The sequence below is a fragment of the Liolophura sinensis genome, chromosome 7, assembly GCF_032854445.1.
Source record: "Liolophura sinensis isolate JHLJ2023 chromosome 7, CUHK_Ljap_v2, whole genome shotgun sequence".
In the NCBI taxonomy this organism is placed as follows: Eukaryota; Metazoa; Mollusca; class Polyplacophora; order Chitonida; family Chitonidae; genus Liolophura; species Liolophura sinensis.
In genome coordinates this window covers 53,933,205-53,953,828 of record NC_088301.1, presented here as the reverse complement: position 1 = coordinate 53,953,828, position 20,624 = coordinate 53,933,205, and the positions used below count along the sequence as shown (strand labels likewise).

The 20,624-nt window shown below is 35.9% G+C and overlaps 1 protein-coding gene across 1 annotated transcript in view; it reads right to left on the bottom strand.

Moving 5' to 3' along the window:
* Positions 1-1,516: 1,516 nt before the first annotated feature.
* LOC135469913 (plexin-A1-like) overlaps positions 1,517-20,624 on the bottom strand; it is a 77,128-nt gene continuing 58,020 nt past the window's right edge. Inside the window, exons 7-30 of the mRNA XM_064748553.1 lie at positions 20,401-20,501; positions 19,983-20,121; positions 19,362-19,536; positions 18,963-19,053; positions 18,426-18,537; positions 18,091-18,207; positions 13,449-13,553; positions 12,725-12,824; positions 12,196-12,362; positions 11,756-11,907; positions 11,040-11,145; positions 10,747-10,883; positions 10,322-10,486; positions 9,755-9,851; positions 9,102-9,356; positions 8,634-8,789; positions 8,134-8,410; positions 7,476-7,595; positions 6,886-6,969; positions 6,497-6,681; positions 6,082-6,191; positions 5,499-5,661; positions 4,373-4,509; positions 1,517-3,924 (exon numbers count right to left, since the gene is read on the bottom strand). Of these exons, the coding sequence (XP_064604623.1) occupies positions 3,726-3,924; positions 4,373-4,509; positions 5,499-5,661; positions 6,082-6,191; positions 6,497-6,681; positions 6,886-6,969; positions 7,476-7,595; positions 8,134-8,410; positions 8,634-8,789; positions 9,102-9,356; positions 9,755-9,851; positions 10,322-10,486; positions 10,747-10,883; positions 11,040-11,145; positions 11,756-11,907; positions 12,196-12,362; positions 12,725-12,824; positions 13,449-13,553; positions 18,091-18,207; positions 18,426-18,537; positions 18,963-19,053; positions 19,362-19,536; positions 19,983-20,121; positions 20,401-20,501 (3,450 nt within the window). The 3' untranslated portion in view covers positions 1,517-3,725. The remainder of the gene's footprint in view (positions 3,925-4,372; positions 4,510-5,498; positions 5,662-6,081; positions 6,192-6,496; positions 6,682-6,885; positions 6,970-7,475; positions 7,596-8,133; positions 8,411-8,633; positions 8,790-9,101; positions 9,357-9,754; positions 9,852-10,321; positions 10,487-10,746; positions 10,884-11,039; positions 11,146-11,755; positions 11,908-12,195; positions 12,363-12,724; positions 12,825-13,448; positions 13,554-18,090; positions 18,208-18,425; positions 18,538-18,962; positions 19,054-19,361; positions 19,537-19,982; positions 20,122-20,400; positions 20,502-20,624) is intronic.

Below are 20,624 nucleotides of genomic sequence, written 5' to 3'. Positions count from 1 at the left end.
TCTCACCATAACGCTGGTCGTTGTCGCATTAAAGTGAAATATTCTGAAATACGTCAGAAAACAACAATCTAATAAATAAATACCCCACCTAGCCTCAAATTTTGTCCACAAACGTGCATTTTAACAGGCAAATGAATGTCAAAAATATTTTTTGTTGCTGAAGCTTAGTTTTCCAGTAGAATACCATCCCATGTTATAAGCAAACCTCAACATATTTCTAAAATCAATAGAACTCCCAGAATCAGGAAAAATGGGCAACATTAAGGTAACATGGTGGTTGTGGCAAGTGGAGAACCAGTTTTGGTAGATTAAACCCTACTGTTCTGTATTTCTATTATTCTCTTCCTTCTCTAACACAAAGTAAATCTAATGCACTTAATATCATTATAATGGGATGTCTTCGATGCTTGAGGTAAGATTTGAATTAAACAGGCAAGCCTGGAACTTTCTGGCCAAAAACCCATATTAGCAAATCAAATAAACTCTTTGTATGTACCAAAATTATCTCAAATTGTTGTCTTTTAATAAATGTCAGCTGTACATTTACTATTTATATTTATTATAGTGTTAAAATGGATCTAAAATGTCAACAAGTTGTAATGTGACCCTCTTCATAATTTTATGAACTTCGTTACCAATGTTAAATAGTAACTCGTGCATAGAGGGGACAGCTAACTAACCTTTTGGATATATTTTATATAAATATAGCTCAACCCTGCAAATCTAAAAGCCAAATATGTAGCTGAAAGATATTTCAATTGACTGAAAGTGATCCAAATTCTAGCTGGATTTGATCTGGCAAAACTGACATAAAAAAATTGGCACATTACAGGTTTGATACTTAAACTTGAACGTGTCTGTTCAGAGCAGGACGCTATATGTGCGTCCACATATAGGTCACATCAGTGGGGATAGCCCTACCTGTTAGTTAATATGGCATATAGGCTATGACCTACTCGTACCTGTGCACACCAAGTAAGAATTACTCTTTTACATAATATGGCACCAATAAGTGTTTTTTTTGTTTTGTGCGCTTTACAGTGTTGATGACCCAATCAAAACATATTTTGTGCACTTTTCCACTCTCCTGTAAGTGTTCAGGTAACTGACCATCTGGAGCTTTGGTCCAGCGGCTTTTTACTTCAATCTTCCACTCTTAAAAGCTTATGTTTATGGGGCCACCCAGTATGTATGCTGTATTTTAATAACACATGGTAGTATTGTGTCTCACAAAACTTGATTCCTTCATACACTACCAGTAATTTGGTGGCATAGACTGGTTGTTGATCAGTCAGTTGCGAGAGGATACATGATCTTCTCATAACCAGAACTTAAAATTGGTTGAACAATGCATGCAGGCCTTTCAGTAACATAACTGAGGAAATCGAATATTTTTTGCAATCATACTTTTATTAAATACTCATAAATAATACAATACAGTAAAAGCATACAAACAAGTATAAACAGTGTAGAAAACAGACCACTAGTACTTTGGTATTTAGTGAATCCAGTCCATAAACTAGTTACATTTATTTAGAAAAAACTTTGTGGACTAAAATACCTTCACTTAGAGAAAAAGCTGCACTAGTTGACTGATGAACAGAGTAACTGTCGAGGTGTTTTATGCTTGAGATTCCAAAAAGTTCTGAAAAAACCGGTGACCATGAGGCACCATTTACAGGGATAACAAACCCACATACACAGATGCGTAGCATTTATAAAAGTACAAACAATCAAAAGATATGTACAAAAGAAAAACAATTTCTTTCAATCTACTTAAAAAAACAAAAATATTTTTAGGCATATAAATCTTAAAATATGTCTAAAGCTCACAAAAGAGCTATTGCTATAAATTGTCTTTCTACATGGACATGAATAAAATTTGTCTCATCAAACAACATCAAAGCAAATTTGCTGAGCAAGAAGTTTTATAGCTTTTTTATTGTTATTTATGCCTGATTCCTCAATTAGCAAATTCACTAAAAAGCACATTATATATATTATGAAAGGCTGCCCCATTTGTACAGTTCAATGTGAACAGTGTCACAGCATAAAGCATTGCATAAGTTCTCATTTCACGACACTTCCTTACAAATAAGTGCATGAAATAAACAAACTGACATTTTCACCCTTAAGCCTAACTACCATAGCAATATCAACTCACAGCTCCAAAAATATTTGCCTCACACGCACGTTGATCCAATATCTCCCAAGGATCACATTAGGCCTAAACGCAGGACACTGGTATTTTTTTTGGACACTCTTTAGACAGCTGCTTTGGCTTCTCTTCATTTGTCTCTCATGGTGAGTCATTATACAAAAGTAGTCTCTTGTTTACTGTGGTGAATGGCTTACATCAAGTGCTGCTGCTGTTTTATTATTTTTTATGATATTTCACGGTTTTATTATTTTTTTTTGTCACACGCCCTGTTATTAGGCATTCAAGTCACATGTACATGTATCAGAAAGTGATACCCTTTTGTCTGCCGCCAAAACTGATCTTTATGCCAACCTTCAGGGAGCCACTGTTCTTACAGTGAATGAATAACAGCAATCATTATCACGTTTAGCTCCACTATTGTCAGCAATCAAGAAAATATGTTGACAGAAAATTGCAACATGGGTTTTGTGCCTGTTTCAATTCACTGAAGCTTGGGTCCTTCCATGACAAAATTATTACTATTGTGAACCATCTATTGTAGCTTTGGCAGTGTTTAGAGAAAAATATCCAGCTCTGAAACCGAGTGCTTTTTGACCTGAATTGCTGTCCACAGTACCAATCCCAAGATCAAAATATAAACATGTAAATCGTGTTTCATATGAGTTTCAGTATAGAAAAGTAGGATAGTAACCCAATGTTCTGCTGCAAGGAGGCCCCATTTCATGGTTTTGTTTAATGCCTACACAAAACTTGACACAAAACTACATGTAGCAAAAGACATTGAGCAATCCAAACCTGAGAAGGAATCTGCAGGCTGTGGCAAACAGTAAAGCTGTCTGTGGACGAAACGGTTAAAGCAGCATGTAAAATCATTCTATATACATCACCAATAAATATATTCCTCACCAGTTTGTAAACGTATATACCTACTCCAAGGATATGTACACAATGCGTCGCTATCAAAAACAGAAGTGCATATGGTCCAGTCCTCTTGTAACTTCGAGACTTCTGACACTGCATCAGCTTACAGTCAAGACATTTGTAAATGCGAAATACACTGCACTTCAGCTTTAATTTGCTGAATGGTAGGAAATCTTATTTCCGGACAAAGACCAGGACTTTCCTACTGGTGAGTTAGCAGATGTCCAGGCCAAAAAAAAGAGCAGGTCCCTTCCACACATAACTGTGGCACAACGTGGAACAATGGTGAACAGACACTCTATATCCATGATACAGTTGTGGATTCGGCGGAGACTTTTGGAAGTTGGCAACTTGTCTTGTTCCTGGGCCTTTATTTATTCCTTATATGAGCCAACCTCATAACTAGCAGCATAAAATGTTACAAAAATATAATGTTCATAATCTCACTCCAGCCAAGGTTCTGTAGGGCTAGCAGAATAAAGCGTTCTTCCTGGTGAAAATGTACAATTGGATGTTCTCAAATCTCCTAAAAATATCAGTTTGGTTCGAGATCAATGGAATATAGTTCAATCTGGGAACATTAGCTGCTTCAGCACCCTGACACCACCCGATGGAAGGTTAATGAACTCCACACATTTCACTTTCAACCAATCACATCCAAGTATTCAGCAGACCCGGCACACTCCACATTTTTATATAGGGGTTTTGTTTCATTGTTTTTACTTCCACTGTCTGCTTCTGCCTCAGACGGTTGAATCCACTTGTTGAGATCTTGATGTATTGCTGAGAACGTTGGTCTATCATCTGGAACCTTCTGCCAGCAGTTCATCATCATCTTATACCTAGTGGAGAACAAAGATGCAATCTTAGCAAAAATTTGTATGGTATGTAAATCATCTGATGGTCATTTAGCACAATAATTATCACTGTGTTGGAGTGATCATTACTGAAATGGTAATAGTTATCATGAACGATCATGAGCAAAACAGATGAAATATTCATGTTACAAAAATGAATTGCAGGCTTGATGTAAAGACTGTTTCCTACTACACAAAAACAACTTTAACTATTCCACTGCTTCAGCCAAAAACACACAAGACTGTTTCACATCATAGGATGACACCACTGATGCTGCAAGCACATCATTTGTATTTACAAATGATATTCACTACATGATATTTCTTGTGTACAAAATTTAAGAGACCTAAAAGGAGAAGTGGTTTCATGGCTTTCAGAGAATCAATTTACATGCAAGACAGGAGCCTCTGATATGTTATTCTGATGACTTACACAAATTCTGGACAATGTTTGGGTTTTTTCATCCTGTGTTCACCGTCTAGGTATGTGACAAGGTCATCAGGCTCAACATCAGGGTATGGAGTTATCCCCCTTGTCATCAACTCCCACAGAACGATACCAAATGACCACTTTAAAAAGAAATATGAGCAAATTATTAGCACAAATTGGTGCATACAAAAATATGTAGATATTTCACCCATTTTAGAACACGTTTTCATTTCAGTAAATACAATCACTATGGAATTCTAACAAATTTGCCTTAGTTGTGTAGAAAGCATTGCACTGGGTCACAGGTTAGTGCATGTGTGGAAAATGGAAGTACATTGCATATTAACAATAGGAACAGTTCACCAAATTTTAGACAATTTTTTCTTACTCAAATGAAGGACTGAGTTAATCTTTGTGAAAACTTAACAGAAAGTGAGTGTCACACACAATCACAAAGCACATAACAGGCTTGCTTATGCTAAACTTCATAATTTATTTCTTAATTTTTTAATTGGAATTTTACGCCATACTCTAGAATATTTTACTTATTCGACAGTGACCAGCACAACTCAGGAAATGTAGCACTTTAAACAATCAGGTGAAAAAAAAGTAACTGTATCTGAACATCTCTTATTTTCAGCTGGCTGCAACGGTAACACAAATCTGATCGAACAATCATTTAATCATTTAAATATCTTTCAAACTTGCTAATCTTAATCAGTTGCTACAAAAACCAGAAATTTCAACACAGTTAAGGAATGAAGTTCACCTCAACAAACACCTGCACACAGAATATGAAATCTTTGTTCAAAGTCAACTGACACCATGTGATCACATTATACAGACATTATGAGGAAATAACTCACCTTGTATACAAGATTACAAGACATGTCACAACATCCAGAACATATTTTTATGCGTTTTTTGGGAAGATAATATTCTTGTAATACATCAATGGTTTGCTACACTACTGCCAATTTATCACCAAATGTGCCAGAAAGGTAAAAAAAAAAGTGAAGTGAATAATATGGGTTAAGTGCACATGAAATAGTAGTAAAAATATACACACCAAAGGGAAAAAAAAGACATCAAAATGATAATACCACATCACTTTTATCAAGAAACTCACCACATCAGTTTTCAGACTAAATTCTTGGGTTTTCAGTGTTTCAGGGGCCATCCACTTCAGAAGAAGTTTGGTTGAGTTTCCAGCATTACATACATGGTTTTTGTCAAACAAATCTTTTGTCAGCCCATAGTCTGTCAGTTCAACCTTGAGGTTTTCATTTAATCTGAAAAAAGAATGAACATTTGGTTTCACAATTCATGACTACATCGCAGTTAACATGTGATAGAATTCCGAAGAGTGAAACCAAAGTATTCACTACTTTTTTTAGATTATCTTTAAACTTTAATAACAAATATTACTTCATGAGTGTTGGGATTTCTTAGGATATCAAGAAGAAGAAAGTACACCATGGCAACACTGTTTAAACCAATATATGTTTTGGACATTACAGGCTTACACATAAGTCTTTATGATTTTCTTCATAAATGTAACATTTTACACCTGAATGTGTCAATGAAGTGCCTTTTCGAAACGTAGTTTACCTTTTAAAAACAGCGTAGTTTCATTTAAATTTAATGAGTCTCAAAATAAATTACAACATTTTTTGGGAAGTATTCAGAAGGTAATTATATGAAATACGTACAGACAATTTCTTGCTGCAAGGTTGCGATGGACAAACCGGAGGCCTGACAAGTAGTTCATTCCGTCGGCTATCTGTTCCGCAAACTGTAACAGCTCCATACCGGTCAAATTCTGAAAAGTGAAGCGTAACACATTTTAGTCTGGAGCTGGTGATGTGGATCAGGGATTCTTCAGGCTGAGAGCAATACCTCTTAGTATCACACTGATAAAAGATATTTGAATGACACACAGTAGATCTACTGAATTGTTTATTCAATGTTTTATCATATATTTACAGCATTATTTTGTCCCGACTGGTAAACTGCATAAAAAGGAATTATTAGTACAAGAAAATTTCGAACTTTTGGGCCCAAAATATTTGATTTATTTATTTATTCAATTGTTGCTCAAGGCCATACCCAATATTTTTGACAAACCTTTGATGTGTCTTTGATGTATGTCCTCAGATCACCTCTAGTAAGGAGAGGAACCACCACCAGGGGGCTCTCATTGGGCGAGATTGATACCCCGAGCAGAGATAGGATGTTTGGGTGTGTCAGATCTTTCACCACCAAGGCTTCACGCATGAAATTCTGCATCGACTTTGTATCCTTATGGGTAGCTGGAAAACAGAACATGATCACCTCTGGAGTCAAAATAGGCATGTTCATGCAGTGCATGTCTCTACTACTCATTCCTGGGCTAGTCAAGAGTAGTCACAAATTAGCACACTGAATTTACGTTTGGTAACTGTCCTGGTCCGTTAGGTCCTTCTGACTACAGATTGCAAATGTACAACCATCAATATTTCATTTTCACTTCTCACCTTGTAGAGATTTGACAGCAACTAACACTGGTTGTTCATCATCAGCTCTTCTGAGTTCTGCCTTGTAAACACTTCCATAATGACCTGGAAACAATGCAATTTAAAGTTAATGCACGGTTAACATTTTTTTAACAACTCACAAGGCTTACATATTTAAGCACCATATCACTGGAATATAATATCACAGGCACAAGACATGACATCCCAATTACTCACACTATGCTAACACTGGGTTAGATTGTATTCCATGGCGTGACAACTTCTGTAAATTTTTCCAGGTATTTTCCAAGTATCATGCTATTCAATTTTAAGGTCTTATGTATGACACAACAAGTCTTAAAAAATAGTGACAGAAACCTTCAAAATATGATTTATATTTATTTATTTATTTTGACTGGTGTTTTAAGCCGTACTCAAGATTATATTTTATTTATACGACGGCAGCCAGCATTATGGTGGGAGGAAACCGAGCAGAGCCCGAGGAAAACCCATGACCATCCGGTTGATGGCAGACCTTCCCACTTATGGCCGGAGAGGAAGCCAGCATGAGCTGGACTTCAACTCACAGCAAATATGCTTTACATTCATACCTTTTCCAATCAATTCTCCTAATTCCAGTTTACTTCGTGGGAGTAACATTTGCTTGGCATTCTGCTGTAAATGCTCATCTTCTAATCCAGAAATGATTTCGTTGATAAAGGCTTGTGTTTCTGTACATAAAAATGGGGAAAATTCTTCATAATGCACACACACAGTAAAAGAGTCAATTAAATGGTAATACTGCATCATAATAATAAAGAAAATTTTCAAAAATTTATTTGGTCACTTTATTTTGTTCTTAATACTTTGCAAATACTCAAAGTAAATATGGGCAAAATCAGTCCTTTCTGAAAATTTCCTTTCAACTTTCAAGATTGAAAAGCTTTTGACTAGCACACACATAAAATATCAAGTTAAGCACATTTTAGTGAAATGGAATGCTTATCAAAATTTGGGGATATTGCACAGTGAAAGTCGAAGGCCATAAATATTGTTAAGAGAGAAAGGAGGAAATCCAAACCTACAAGGCGCGAAGAGTCATGTGAGATATGATTATAACATTTCACCAAAGGATATGTACAGTATTTATTCTATTTATTATATGCAGAGTATTATATTAGGTGTAGCCAGAAAAAAGTCCTGAGAAGTACAACGTAGTTGTATTGGCTGCATGACTTTTGGCTATAGGGTTTGCTACATAAAATCTACCTTTGTCATTGGCAATATCTCCATTAACGAGGCTCAGGGCTATTTCCTCTTCCTTCTTCTCATCCTCATCCCTTAGAACATCAGGCAGGTAATTCTCTGTGTCTGAAGGACCATGTTTGAGGTGACGCCGAATCACACAGATTGACAAAAGAGTAATAATGGCTAGTATTGGCAAGACAACACCCAAAATTATCCCCAAGGCTATTGGCTTGTCATTGTTCTTCACTTCGTAGTATTTCAGGTAACCCACCTGTGCCTTGAAGTTACCGATAGTAACCTGCAAGTAGAAACCATTTGATATATACTATGCTTGTGTTAAGCATTTATCTATTTATCTAACAGTGGCATGATAGTTTCAGTGAATGTGAACAAATGAAACTGGAGTATTACGAATACATGTACATGTACCTATTCACTCAGAAATATTTGTGAGCATATATATAGCTACCGGTTTGTATCTCCAAGTCCTTACTCTATGACAAATCAGTGTAAGCACTCACCTGTACTGGTGCTTTCCCTTCACCATCCAGACCTCCAGGTGATGTTGGGGGCTCACAGGTGAGACTGGTCTCTGTACCTGAAGGACGTATACACACGTCTGACCCGACCAAGATCATCACATCTGATATCAGCTCATCAATATTCACAAACTTGCCCTGTGTATATGGGGGGGAAATTTTTTTTCATGAATTAATAGTATTCACTGATTAAGTTGATTAAATGCTTAAAAGCTAAAGCTGTCAACATTAATTCACCAATACAGTAACCAGACATGAGCAGATGACAAATGCTCATTATTGGACATACATGTATTATTAATAAAATTACTGCATTTTGCTACATTTCTTGATTATATAAACAAAACATCAATCTAGAAAAACTCAGAGAAATAGTGGCATAATTGCCCTTCACATTTTTCACCTTTTTTTTCATCAGTCTACAACCCTGTTAAATTAACCAGACCTTACCTCAATAGTTAACATTGCATCTTTCACATAGTTCCTGACACCATTGTTCTCTGGGAAAGTTTTGATCATGGGATCTGGGTAGTACAGCAGGGGACCAAATTCGTATGATTCAGAAATCCTCTCTAAGCTTTTCACAGAATCCATGACAAATCCATAATGTAGCTCTTCCGGACTAGACATCGACACATTGTAATTTTGATCTTTCACTCCAGGGGCAACACAGTGGATGAGATATTCATTTTTCTTGTGGCAGGACTACAGAAGAAAATAGGAAAATTTGAAGATCACCTTACTTATCATTTTGTTCAAGAAAGAATATGCTGGAGGAAAACCACATAAAGACATACAGCCACAGCATAACCTGCGAATGCTGGGGTCCCAACAAACATCAATGATGTAGGGTGTCATTGCAGTGATACTTTAAGCCACTAACTCAGTAAAGGACACTATCAATTTTAATCTTTACCAGAATACATGGATTCTGGATACTGAACAACTTTGATGTATATGATAAAGTCTCATATTACATTTATTTTCAGAGATTCTTTTTCAAGAGCACCTATATACATGGATTCACAATGAAAATCTTTAAGATTCACATTAGCCTTAAGCTGAAAATTTGCACAGCACATAAAAATATTTGTTCCACTTACAACCATTTTTTTCTTCCCGTTGTGCAGGCGTATGAAGAACTCGGGTTGGTCAATGATATCCAAGTTGGTCCCTTGGATTGCCAGAGTTGTGCCACCACTGAAATTTCAGAGAATGGTCGTCACTTTTATTCACTTATTTAAAAAGTTTCATTTAATTTAACACATAATCTTGTCAAATCCATGATCATACTTTTACTCACTAAGTGTAACAATCTTAAACTGACATCAACAACAGATGATCATTCTTTTCTTCCCAGTAGACAAAAATAAACAGTATCTATAACAAGATAATCATGAACACAATAGTTTGTTGGTTATATACAAATGGTCAGGTTTATAGATTGAAGAAACTGGAGTGCCCAGAGTAACACAGAGTAACCCATCCACCTGTGTAACAACAATCTACAGAATGTGTAACAGGTGAAGCATGCAATATGATTGATGTAAAAGGATAACCTCCCTTATTTCATTGTCTGTAAAGTGGTGATGAACAATGCTACTGGAGGGGAGGAATTCTGAACTGATTACCCTGAAATCATTTGGCGGACTTGTCAATAACCCACGTACCTCAAAATGGTGGTCTTCGGCTCTATTTTCTCAATAGCTGGGTCAGGAACATACTGGAAGGCTTTCAACAGGGTTTTCTCAGAACCACCAAAGTTCAGTGTTACATTCATGCGACCTTCCTGCTTATGAGGTGCAGTTACAAACTCCAGTGCTGTTGCATTTGACCTGAAATGCAATAAACATTATCATATATGGAATCAACCGAAATTAACTGATTCTATGAATTTGTTGGAGAAAATTTATATACATATAGTAACAAAGACTACAAGATTGGAAGTTTGTTGGGCAAGTATGACTGTACTAAGGACACTTGCATGAGGCCAGTAAAAGCCACATCCATAATTATAAAAATATGTCTAATTCTGTGAATACTCAATTTCTGATCTCACTATGGTAAGACATTCCAAACTTCAGAAATAACTCACCTCAAGACAGTGCAAGGAGTTCCATTCACCGTAACTGTCACAGAGCTGCCAGTGTTCATGTGTGACCCCTGTACACTCACAGTTGTCCCCCCTGATACTGGGCCTTTCTTGGGATCCAGAGATTTTGGAACTGGGGTCTATAAACAGGCAGACAGTGGCTTATGATTCACATAATGCTCTAGGTTGCTTTAAAAGCATTCACTGACTGAACAGAGATAAATATGAATAAATACCATGTGGAATACAACATTTAGCCAAATGGAGTTCATAAATGGAGCTCCACTGCTACTTACCACATATCTGAACATACTATCCGACTCCGCATTGAACATCCCAGATACAAGGACTGATATTGTGCCACTATTGTCAAATGGAGTAGGGACTGTTTCACAGGTAAACCTGTAAATAAACAGGCATAACATGGTGTGTTATAAAATGTGTAGATGTTTTGATGAAAATATTAATGCTGCTTTCTACACTTCAATGAAGAATTTATACAAGCATCTTGTGTGTAGTACTGATAGCATATGATGTGGTGTACTTTATTGGCCATAATTCTGGATCAGACAATTCATATTTGGACAGAATGTGCCATCATTCATATCAAGTTTGCTTCATTAGCAATTCGTTTTAATTAAAAGTTTTCACTCTAAGACTCTGTCTGTTCCACCTACAGTTTCATACATTGTTTTAACATTTTATCATAATTATCATAATTACATGTAATTCAAACCATTGCCATAAAAACTTAAATCAATTTGAGTGTCTTTCTGACCTCTTCATTTTTGTAAAAAACTCTGGCCAGTTTACTTCTAACTAATTTAAAGGCAAATCTGCATTTGCTTTTCCTGCACTATTTTATTCTTTAATTAGTGAAATTTATAACAAAAGACATCCAATCAATGTTTTGCTTATTGTTTGTTCTTATAATATTTCAACTTGAGTGTGATGAAGAATTAGATGTACAACCCATATTAATGGAGATTTTATTGTCAGTCTTCCAACTCACCCAGAAGATGCTTCATAATTGTTCTGCTCTACTACACACTTGACCCCAGCAACCTTCACGCCACCTTGAATATCAGCCACTGTCTTGCCCAGGTTGATTCCAGTGACAGATACATTCGTTTTCCCTCCTACAGGACCAGTTGTTGGGTTAAACTGTAACATAAAGAAACGACAGAATCGTAATACATGGACAAGGTTTTCAAGGACCAATTCTAGTTTTGTCAAGATGTTAATTCCCATCTACAATACACAAATACATGTACTTCCTTGATGCAAAAGTTTTTTTAATGACACAGACACCTCTTCTACGTCTGCATGAATATGAGAACAGAAATCTGTGGCTTCACTGAATATATATATATATTACTAGACTTCACTGAATATATATATATATTTTTACTTGATAAAATGTATAAATATGAACAAGGCTGGATTACCTACCCTTAGTATCTGAGGATCAGGACAGGTGGCATCCCGATCCAGCCAGTTCCCAGGGCAGTGTTTTGCTAGGCTACACGACCCCTCACACCAGCCACAGTCATACTCCGGATCCATAGTAAGACATTTCCCACAATTCGTCACCATTAGAGGGCACTTGTAGATTCGAACTAAGAAAACACCAAATTTAAACAATGTCAGGTTCAAATAACACAAATGCAATTTTTTTTGTTAACTTCAGTAATGTGAACATTTAATCTTACTTCTTAACCTTTTCGCATTTTGTTCATATTAGAAATATTTTTCCCACACATATTATTATATACACATGTATGTGTATATGTCAAGAAGGTCAAGACAAAAAATGCATTTTTACATGCAACTAGAACTGTGTAACATTTTCTCAAATGGTATTTTTTACGTGCAAAAATATTGAGGAGATGCAGCAAACTGAATAAAAAAGTGAATTCAAATGTATGAAGACTGACACTGATAATAAAGGAACATCACCTACAAAGAAATGTTTGGTTACCTTGAACATTTTCTGGGTTATCAAGAACATATGCTTGTGGGCCCCAAGTGACTTGGAATGATGACATAACGTATGGAGTTTCGTCATCATCATATTCAAACTAGAGCAAAAAAGAAAATTAATGAAATACAGTGTATTCAGTTTTAACACATTCCAGAGAGAAACCAGAGCCCAGAGTAAACCACAGCAACTCAAAAGGTAAGAGAAAACTTAAAGTGACTTAAAGTGGCAGTAAGAGCTGGATTTGAACCTGCTAATCTCATCTTGGTTAGGGATGATCATGTGGGTTGAAAAAATCTTTTGAGCTAAATGAGCTAGCAACTGTTCTCATTTAACACATTCACAGTACAAATCCAAACACATACTTTTTATGACATAATACAATAAAATTAAGTTTTTAAATCTATCACCCTGAGTGTATCACACAAAACTGCTTCTTGATCAGCCGTATTGTACATGTATATGCCAGTTCATGCAAAGTGACATGAACCTGTTGGTTTAGAATTCATTTCCTTCATTTTGTTTCAGCAAAAAGGGTTTGAAAGGAAATAAGCCTTGGAAGCAGTTCTGATATATTAAAAAAAAAAAAATATATATATATAGAGAAGTTATCTACCTTTTGCAAACTGGCCTAAGATTTGTAATATTACAAATGACATGTTGGGAGACAAAAGCTCAGACAGATTTTTAGTGGTGTGTGTTGCTTGCTTGATGTTTGACCTACCCTAACTCTGTCACAGTAGACACGGCCTCCTGTGTAGGTTGCTCTTACTTCTTCAGACTTTCCCAGGTATGAAAAACGACAACTCAGGCCTTGTGTTTGATTGGACTGAAAATAAAATATGTACATAGGTGCCTTAAGTATTTGTGCTCAAAACTTGAGATTAAATTCACAGTTTCCTTTACTATAAATAAAACAGTTTTCAAGGTTTTGGTGTATTCAAACAGAGCATATTTTCAAGACAAAACTATTTCTATACACAAGGGCATTTCTAAGTTTCCAAGCGCTCATACATAGTGAAATGATATTTCAGTCTGTTTTGCCTTCTTTGATTTTTCAAAATACTATATATTTTATAACTAGAATTATATTATTAACTATATATATATATAATATTATATATTATATAACTAGAATTGCTCTTAATAGATAGGAGTTCAACCTTTAAGATTAGATTTTAATGAGACTAAACTCTTTGTGGTTTCTTTGAAGCCTTTCTGATTTCCAACAGTCAATATTTCAGTTCATGTAATTTAATCAGACAGCAAACAAATAAACAAATTTAATCAACTTATAAAAGTGATCCAATGCAAATATAACCCCTCTGGGCTTGCTTTATCCCAATATACTCCATCATCAACTTTCTTCTAAGGGTGTGCAAATTGCATCTGAAGGCGTATACAAAAATGAACAGAGGAAGTAAGCCAGACGCTTGGAGGCTCTGTATATATTCACATACAGAACAGCCTTTAGGCCATTCTGGCTGAAGGGAAGTCAGAACTGCTATCACTGTAACTTAGTATTTCTGATCACTTCATATCACATAATTATTTTAAAATGTTAGAAAATTAAATGCCTTGTCAAATCAGAGTTAAACAGTTAAAACCTAAAACACAGTTTTCAATCCACTTCTTTATATTTGTAGACATTAATTCCTAAAGAAGATAGAGAAAAAAATAATGAATAAAAAGTAAGACTTTTTCTTCTTTTTTCGGAAGGACTCTGCAACACCAGCTGCAGTTCACTTCTTGTACTGGTTTCTTCAACTCAAGAAACAAGAACTCAAAGCCACATCGCCACAAAAACATTTAATTAATTTTGGTTGCTATGGAAACATTTCCTACATCCCACTAAGCTGCATATTCCGCAGATTTTAAATATTTTTGAGCACATGACATTAAAGATAACACCCTGAAAGTGTTCAGCTGACTCAACTTGCCAAGTAAATAACAAAATCCATTAACATCAATAAAATTTACAGGAGGATCCGGAATAAAGAGATGAAGTCACTAAATATATTCTTCAAAGCTGAGATCAATGTTCCATGAATATGATCTTTTATAAAATCTGTTGCATCAGAGAAAAAGATATTCCAAGCCACGAAAAGAGGAAAAAAAATAACTCAAGACGAAAAATGCAGTCCGATTGGATTTATGAAAAAGGAATGATGTCTTTTGAAGACTCTATAAGATTCACTACATTCAGACGAGCCTTCATTTAAAAATGTATGTGGTAACTCAATATAAATTACTGTGCTTGCTGGAAGTAATTATCTTCCAAAGCAAAGACACTTCTGTGGATTATCTGCCTGAGCATCTGACAAAGTCGCTTAGTTGTTATGTCAAACAAAATCCCATCAGTAATTTATTAGCACAGAAGTTTAACGGTCTATACATCGATCACTTTGGATGCCAATATTTGTAGATTTGTTGTTAGAAGCGACAACCCACTTCATCATTTCTCCAGTCTTAGAGACATGAAATTAAAACAAAGCTGGGTAATTAGCAGAGGATGTCGAGGCCATAGCAGTGCAGCTGAGTGAAATGGCTGCACACATGCTGAGCAAACAGCTCCCCACGATTCTCCTTGAATTCCTGTGTCTGTGGCAGGGGTGTGCCATCCATCAAAACTATTACCTAGTTCACCGGCAACAGCAGCCCCAAAGCAAATCTGACAGATGGCCACGAGTGGCTGTAATTAATAAGACCAGACAACCAACGTGTGTCTTGTAATTTCCAGCGTGTGTTCTTATACAAACTCAAGTAACTCTAATTAAACGTACCAGACGTAACCGAAAGTGGGAGTTCGTGGCGAACTGTTTCTTGAGGCTCGTTTAAAGAGAGACAAGATGCTAAACTCGATATGATTAATTACCTCATTTACAAATTTGGACAAAGAATTGGATGCCAGGAAGTTAAAACAGTCTTTACATCATCTAAATGCAAGTAGATGTCCAAAATCTTACTGCATGTTCACACAGCTCCATTTACATACTGAGAAATTGTAAGAAACTTCTACCTTTGTACAGATTGTTTGTAAACCTGCTAATGCAACAAAACTGAAATATTCAAAACACATCAAGATTGTCTTGGTCAAAATAAACAAAACAACAGAGTAGAAAAAAAATGTCTGATTAAAATTTCAACAGTGTGAGAGAGCAAAATATCAAAATCATTATGGCACATAGATATATATGTATCATATGCAAATTTGAAGATTATTTAATAATTAAAGGAAGTCAACCAAAATAAACATTGATAATTACTTCAAGGGATTCCTAATATTGGGATAAGTAGTAGGTAATTCCAAGTGACTCCAATTTTCAAAATGGACAACATTAATTAAAAATTGCATTGTTTATTAACACTGCCAACATGTCCCTCAACTGCACTATGAATGAATCAACAACCAGAAAAGTTGATTACTCCTCCCAAACTGGACTGATGATAGAGAAGCCCAAGGCCCCTTACACCAATGTAAACTTGTCTATCCTCACCTGGACTTACTTGGAGGGGGGCGAAGATTGGTGGGAGGGGAAACCACTAGTACCATAAATATCCTAAATAATAGGTCATCTCTAAACTACTTCTCAATATTCAAGAAGAATTCATGTTTATTATGTAAACAGAAAAATGTAGTCTGTAAACAGTGAAAAAGGTTTTCAAATTATTTCTTTTTGCCTTTAATGTTCTAAGCTATTGGTATACAAAAGCTCCACTGTCTGTTTCCTTGAAGCTATCTTGATATGGAGAATTGATTTATCACTCCTGGCCCGCCATTAGCCTCCACTCTAAACTGAGAGGGCTATAAACCACCCAGGCCCCTTCAAACTGGCACAGCATCAAAAGGCATTACTTGTTCACAGGACTCAAGATTAGGCAAAGACGCCCTGCAAAAACTAGGTTTTGCAGCAGGTCTGCATTTTAACAGTAGGTGAAAGGAACAAATAAAAAGGCTGTCTCAGGTTAACAACGTTGATTAAAATGTAAGTACAGCATGTCAATGAGCTGAAAAATCCAGTCCATATAGCCATTTGCGAATTCATACTAATTACATAAATAACATCACACGAAAAAAATGTATGTACCAGTATGTGATCAGACTAAGAGAGACAGGTTATATATGCTTGACATGCTGGCAAAACATACATGAACCTTATAAAAATACTTCTTTGGAGTTTTACTTTCTACTTTATATGTATACATACATATGCATCTCAGGTGTTTAATAAACTTACTGACTTAAGGCCGTAGCGGAAACAGTAACAGCTAAGTTTTGGATCATGACCTAACAGTGGCAGCTAAGTCTTGGATCATGACCTAACAGTCACAGATAAGTTTTAGATATGACCTAACAGTCACAGTTGGGTTTTGGATCATGACCTAACAGTCGCAGTTAGGTTTTGGATCATGACCTAACAGTCACAGCTAAGATTTGGATCATGACCTAACAGTCACAGCTAAGTTTTGGATCATGACCTATCAGTCCCAGCTGTTTAGGATCATGACCTAACAGTTGTAGCAATCCACCGACTTAAGTGTCTGGACCAGAGAGGACATGCATGCTTTTGATTTATGTTTACACAAATGACATGCTTTGCTGAGGCATCAAGACAAGCCTAAAACCACATTCACCTCATAAGCAATCTACAAGCAATGGTTGCATATATACACCCAACTGACACTGATCACAAGCCTACAGTTTCCCTATAACCCTCTGTCTGTACTCAGACTGGCCATGCTTGGCTCTTAAACTGATCATAAATGATGTGATAAAGTCAGTCCCATTAAAATCACTGTACAAATTTGTCCCCATATTATTTTCATTTATTTTTTATTTGTTGCTCTTTGTAGAATTTTTGAAGCTCCACAAAAGACATGTTAAAGTGGATAAAATATGGTGGCCTTTTCAGACTACATCTAATTGGTTTCAAGTCACATCAGTTTCTTCCCAAAAATTTTCCTAATTTGCCTAGGGAATTTTCCCCACTATACAAAAGAACTGACTTCTGTGTAATCTCATGGTAAGAAAAAAATGTAAAAAATGTTTTGAAGTACTTTTGGACACAGTTCGCTGTGACATTTCATTTGAGGGACACATTGTTTATGATTTTATGCACACTTAAATTCAAGTTTAAATCCATTGTAACTTGCCGACCTTTATACATGTAATTGATATGCAAACATCACAAATGGGTGCAAATGTCACCTGTAAGAATAATTTCCACTAAATCAGCAGCACATTCACTTGGCGCTCGAATATGTTTGTATATGATGGTTTTCAAGAAGATTTCAAACACCAGAAACACTGCGCTAACCTCATTACCAACACACAGTTATTATGTAATTATTGATCACAAACTTACCTGTAGGTTGGGTAATTCAGCAAACACCTCCTTTTGCTCTCCTGAGTGGACCACAATGTCAGACTTGGGGTTCACCAATCTAGGACAGCTGTCGGCTTGCTTTATGCCCGGAGTTGTCTGAAAACATGGAAATATTAAGGTTTAGGTCTGTAGGCCTATACTGCTTTAGGCAAAAGTATATCAAAAATAAGTTTTCGCCATGAATAGGTAGATGGTAAAGCTAGTTTCTAAAATATGCATGTTAAAAACTGATTAATTAAGTGAACAATGTATGTAACATTTTGACTTTTGATTTTACTGACAAATTGCACAAATAAATTTACACAGCAACTCACCTGTATGCGATTTCCACCTGAAGATGGACATGATGCAGAGACACTGTTCATACATGAATGTGTACCTGGACACCACTGGCAAGAGAATTGGCTTCCTGTACAAAGGGTGCACCTATGCAAAACAAAGAATAATATGAGTGAAAGGTGTGTAGTGGAAGTTAAATGACAGATGAAACTAATTATAAAGTTAAACAGGTAATGCTGGAATTATTTCGTCTTACACAGACTGAGTTCTAATTTCTTAAAACCTGAGAAATGCAGATGGCTATTAAATGCATCTATAAAGAATTCCTGAACATTCAGACTCTCACATTGGTGACTTAATATTTCAGAGATTATTTATGGCATCAGATGAGGAACCCTTAAAAATAAAGTCACCAAAGTAAGAATCTCAATAATGGGTGGTGTGTGCATTATTTGTTACCTGAAAGTACTAAGTGAAACCAAAACTATACCATAAGATGTGAACTGTGAAGATATGAAGATGGAGAGTAGTATAAACAATTATCATGTTCATTGTACTTGTAGTCTACTTACGTTTTATGTACTCTGCAGTCATACAAGGAAACAGGCTTGGAAACAACAGACTTTCCTCCAACTTGAAGGCGTAATTCGAGGTTAGTGTGATCTGACAACAAAACATAAGTTTCTTCAGTATATTTCACAAACTTTATACATGCAACTAGGCACAAAGGCATAAAAAAATGTAAAAGACAAAACAAGAGTAAAATGCCTTATTTTGAAAATGATTCTCTTAAGCTATATTGCACTGGAGATCGACAACTACAACTTTCAAATTTAAAAAAAATTTCTTTTTATACATGTATAAAAAATCAGTTTTTGTAATAGTTTTGAATACACAATTATATACATGTGGAATACACTTGAATTAAAGCTGGCCAACCTATAAAACAACTGACACATATTTAATCTCACCTATTTTAGGTGGGATTGGTGGCAGTTTGCTAAGGGCTGGAATATCACACATTACTTGGCTGCTACCCGGCATCATTGTGTTTGTCACTTGGGTCTTCATGCCATTTGCAAAAACACATTTCACATTGAGATTGGCATTGTTGGGAATGATTACCTCTCCTACCCGAAATGACAGCTGTCAACAAGCAGAAAAGTAAGTAAAAGTGGTCAATTTTAAATACATCAATTCACAGACCCTTTCTTAATTAAATAAGCAGCACAAACTTTATCAAAATATTGGCATTGCAACTGACTCCAGGAGATGCTCTTGGCCCATAGTTCAAAGTGGCTTCAGATATGTATATCATATGACGCTGTAAAGTGTCTCTGAAATTACTGAATTTTGACTAATTATTGCATAAAAGATGCATTAATTTGTCAAATAATAGTATTCACAATTTTGAGCTTGCACTTCCAAATGTTATTTCTGTTAGAAAACAGAAACAATTGCCATAATATGCCTGAAATATTTGTTTCATTTTTAGAACACCTTTTTCAAATGACACATGATCCGTTAAATATACTAAATGGACTATACGACAATGACTGTTACAAAGGTCTATGGTAAGGCCTTTTCCTGACCTTAGCTGTTTTGGTCTCCAAAACTTCAACACTGAGAGCTGAAGGTGACAGGCTTGTGATTTCTGCACATTGTCCTGCAGTTCCTGGAAGCCAGGCTGGTGTGACCTCTGACACTGCACACTTGCTTTTCCTGGTGCACCTGAAGCAATGAAGGGAAATGGTAAAATAGTATAACTTAGAATGAAAAATACTCCAAAGTTAACTTTCATCTCATCTTCATTTAAATACAACATGATTCTGGACATAAACTGGAACTGGCTTTTGACTGCAATAACAAAATAAGATATTTTCCACACTAAACATGGCCACATTTCAGTTATTTTCCAAAGGATTTGTTAGAAAGGATAATATATTAATTGCAGACACCAGTCACACAAAGCCAGTACACCTGTATAGAAACAGAGTGCTGATCACTTACTTGTTGGACATGACACACCAACCACAGTACGGATCACTCACAGACAGACAGGCATCACATGTGGTCCTAAGGTTACAGTCAGCTACGTCGATCTGTACAACCTGTGGGGTGGAGGGAAAACTGACATAATCACTTAACTATACGGTGCCTGTTGAAGAATTAATGGTGAAAGTTACCAATTCTCTCCACATTCAGAACATATAGAGCACTAAATGTATAAATGA